The sequence below is a fragment of the Corvus brachyrhynchos genome, unplaced genomic scaffold (assembly GCF_000691975.1).
Source record: "Corvus brachyrhynchos isolate BGI_N302 unplaced genomic scaffold, ASM69197v1 scaffold4058, whole genome shotgun sequence".
In the NCBI taxonomy this organism is placed as follows: Eukaryota; Metazoa; Chordata; class Aves; order Passeriformes; family Corvidae; genus Corvus; species Corvus brachyrhynchos.
In genome coordinates, this window is record NW_008239497.1 from 461 (window position 1) to 3,805 (window position 3,345).

General features: G+C 48.1%; 1 protein-coding gene across 1 annotated transcript in view; it reads right to left on the bottom strand.

The window, feature by feature from the left end:
- LOC108448415 (protocadherin gamma-A9-like) overlaps positions 1-3,345 on the bottom strand; it is a gene marked incomplete at both ends in the record, with an annotated part of 5,685 nt that overhangs the window by 454 nt on the left and 1,886 nt on the right. The window contains 2 exons of the mRNA XM_017741185.1: positions 17-439; positions 535-806. Of these exons, the coding sequence (XP_017596674.1) occupies positions 17-439; positions 535-806 (695 nt within the window). The remainder of the gene's footprint in view (positions 1-16; positions 440-534; positions 807-3,345) is intronic.

Sequence of the window (3,345 nt, forward strand, 5' to 3'; positions counted from 1 at the left end):
GCCGCGCGGGCCCCGCCTGCACGGCCAGCGAGAAGTGCTCGTCACCGCTCAGCTCGTAGCTCTGCAGAGAATTGCGACCCATGTCCGGATCATGAGCCCTGGCAAGTGGAAAACGTGTACCGGGGGCTGTCGTCTCACTCATTCTCAGTTCAATTTCTGGTTCTCGGAAGCTCGGGGCGTTGTCATTAATGTCCGTGATCTCCACTTCGATTTCATAAAACTTCATTTCCCCCTCCACTACCAGCTCACAGCGCAACACGCATTGCTGCACACTCTCGCACAGCTGCTCTCTGTCGATCCTCTCTGCCGTCACTAAATGTCCCGTCTTCCCATGCAGAGAGAAGTATTGAGTCCTACCTCTTTCTACAATGTGGACGCCGCGGTCTCGGAGCTGCAGTCCCAGGTCCTTGGCTACCGAGCCCACTTCCCCCCCCGCCGCCTACCGGTCCGTCTCCCTGTTTAACTCAGATCCCGGCTCAGAGCTGCCCGCTGCTTCCGCCGGTCCTTCCGTTTGTTTGTAGCACTGCTCCGCACCGCGGGGACGCTCGCAGACCGCCCGCCGCCGAGCCTGACAGGGAACAACCGATCGAGCCGGTCCGCAGCGGGCGGGGCTGCCGGTAGCTTTCCGAGCTTCCTCTCGCTCCTCTCGGTCAACAGCGGCGCCCGCAGCCTCCTGCCCGCACTGCAGGCACCGAGCGCTGCCGAGCGCTGTCGCCCTGCCTTGTTCACGGGCAGCTCGCGGGGACGGTACATTCGCCACGGAGACATCATCCCTGCTTCGGCTTTTCTCCAGCCGATCTCCGACCCTTAATTGATCATCACCAGGAGAAATGTAGAGTCCTCCTGTGGCTGTTCCATTTCTATCGCTCGGGAAAAATCACTTACTAATGTGGATATAGCTTACTAAAAAAGGTTCTCGTAATATGACGCGCATAGTGTTATGAATCTTATCTTACTATTCTAAAAGTAGAATCTCCATCACGAATTTTTATAACAATCATTATTGAATACAGCAAAATAAATGGGCTCTGAAGTAGGAAACGTGATATTCAGACCCTCCCCCGGGGAACTGCAGCTCTCAGGCTTATTAACATATGTTTGCCTTAAGCACTTAACACGTATTGCTTTAAGTACCTCGTTTCTATCCCGCTCTCCTGGTTTCAGGCCTTAGGTTACTTGGTCGCTTCCCGCATGTTTACTGTAAGCAGCTGCAGTGCACCTGGCCAGAATCATCTGCTCGTCTCCCATCAAACTGTAGGGGAACGTACTTGAGAGTACAGCAAGAAGTACAGGTACATCTGCCTCGGCTGCGCTGCTTGTTCTACGGACTTCAACAGCAACCTGGCTGATTGCAGTTCTACGGCAGCTTCAGTTCGCTCTAATTTTTTTTCTATACATGTGTTTTCCCGAAAGCAGTTTATTCTCCTCAGTACTTTTAAAATTCGGTTTTAGAAACTGGATTGCATTAAAATATTGGAATATCACCGACACAGCTAATACAGACAAAGTAAATTTGAAGGGGTGATTTCCCCTCCTAGTAGGCCACATAAATTTATGCTTTGTACAATTCATACACATTTAAAAGTACACAATTATTTCTAAGGCTTGAAAGATGCGAGAAGTGGCTTTTGTTTATTCAGAAATCATGGTATGAAAGATTGATATTTATTAGTATTCATCTAATCTTTGAATCTTCAGGTTAGTGGGACAACTTTTCAGCAAAATATTGTAGGAGAGCAGAAGTACAGGTGCATATACCAAAGGATGCAGACAATTGTGGAGGTGCAAATGGAGTTTATTAAAGTGTCTAATCGCTGTAACTTTGCGTATGTACCCGGAGTTCCAAAAATCTTTTCAGAATGGGAAGAGCTGCTTCTTTGAAACAGGGAGACATGACAACTATTGCGAAAAGTGTTTGAGAGACCGATGTACCAAGTCAAAGAACCTCTCTTTGGGAAGAGGAATTGAATTAAAGACAGGCTATGAAATACCAAAGTCGGTGTTTTTGTAAGTTTGTGGAGGTTTGGAGGGGGTTTTTTGAGGGTTTTTGGGGGGGGCGGGGGGGGGGGGTTTTTGTGGGGTTTTTTGCTGGTTGGGTGTTGGGGTTGGGTTTTTTCCGTTGGTTGGGGTTTTTTAGGTCACATGCTACACCTTCACTAGCAAATAAAAGGCAGATAATGAACAGCAAAAAAGAAGGACGTTCTGCCCAAGATGGGAGGAAAACAAACAAACAAACAACCCCATCAAACAACTGCAGATTAAAAAGAATTTCTGGAATAACTAACCGATCTTCTCTGGGCTACAATTCTTGTGGACACCTTATCTTAAACCTGGCCTACATTCTCCTCCTTCAGCAGGGAGGAAAAATGAGTAACTTTTCCATTGTGAAGAAAACACGTACATTTCTTGAAGGAAAAAAAATAAATCCAGCACCAAGCATCAATTCCATTTTCCCTACTCTGTCATTCCCAGTCATCGTATCTGATTCTACAAAATAAGAATTCGTGTTCAATATCAAAATGAGAAACTGTATGAAGTACTTCGAAAATTCATGCCTGGATAAAATCTTTCCATCCCATTAATGCTGTCATCTGTTTAGCAGCATTGTGCAAAAGATCAGAAGACACATGGCGGAACAGAGAGGAGCAATCTGTCATATTCCTTTGGGAAACAGCAATACCAACGATTTTATATTAGAGAAATAATGCCTGGAAGAAAACAGCCTCACTACTGCTACCATTTCTGCATCAGCCTTCCAGCAAAACCTGGGAGGACACACCGTAGAGCTTTGATAGGAATATGCAACTTCCAACAGCACAAAAGTATTACTCAACATTTGTTCAGGTGTCAAACAGGTCCAAGTACACGAGTTCGGGGAAAAGGGGATTGGAAGAAAAAATTTCAAACACCAAGCATCCGCCTTAGTTTTCATACTGGAAGATCCCTAATTTACCGCGTCCACGAGCCAAAAGGAGACCTCTGGTCAATACCTCTCAGGTACTACCACCAAAGAACCAAATGCCGCGGCTGACTGCTTGCTCAGAGTGGAAGGAGGATACACTCCATCATTCCTTTATGGACTAATAAGTAACCCCAAAAACATGAGGCGGGAAAAACGAAGGTAAGAGGCACCATGTCTCAGAAAGGCAAAAGGAGAACAACGGGAGTACTCAGGTTTACAGACCTGTGGTGCGTCGGGATCGGCGGGAGGCTGTCCCGCGACGGCGCTGCTGCTACTCGGGCTCGGCTTCTCGCAGGAATCCCCGCCCAGAAGCTCCTCCGCAGACAGGATGGGCACCGGCGGCGGCCGGCCAGCGGCCCCGCGGGCCGCGCGCCCCCGCCGCG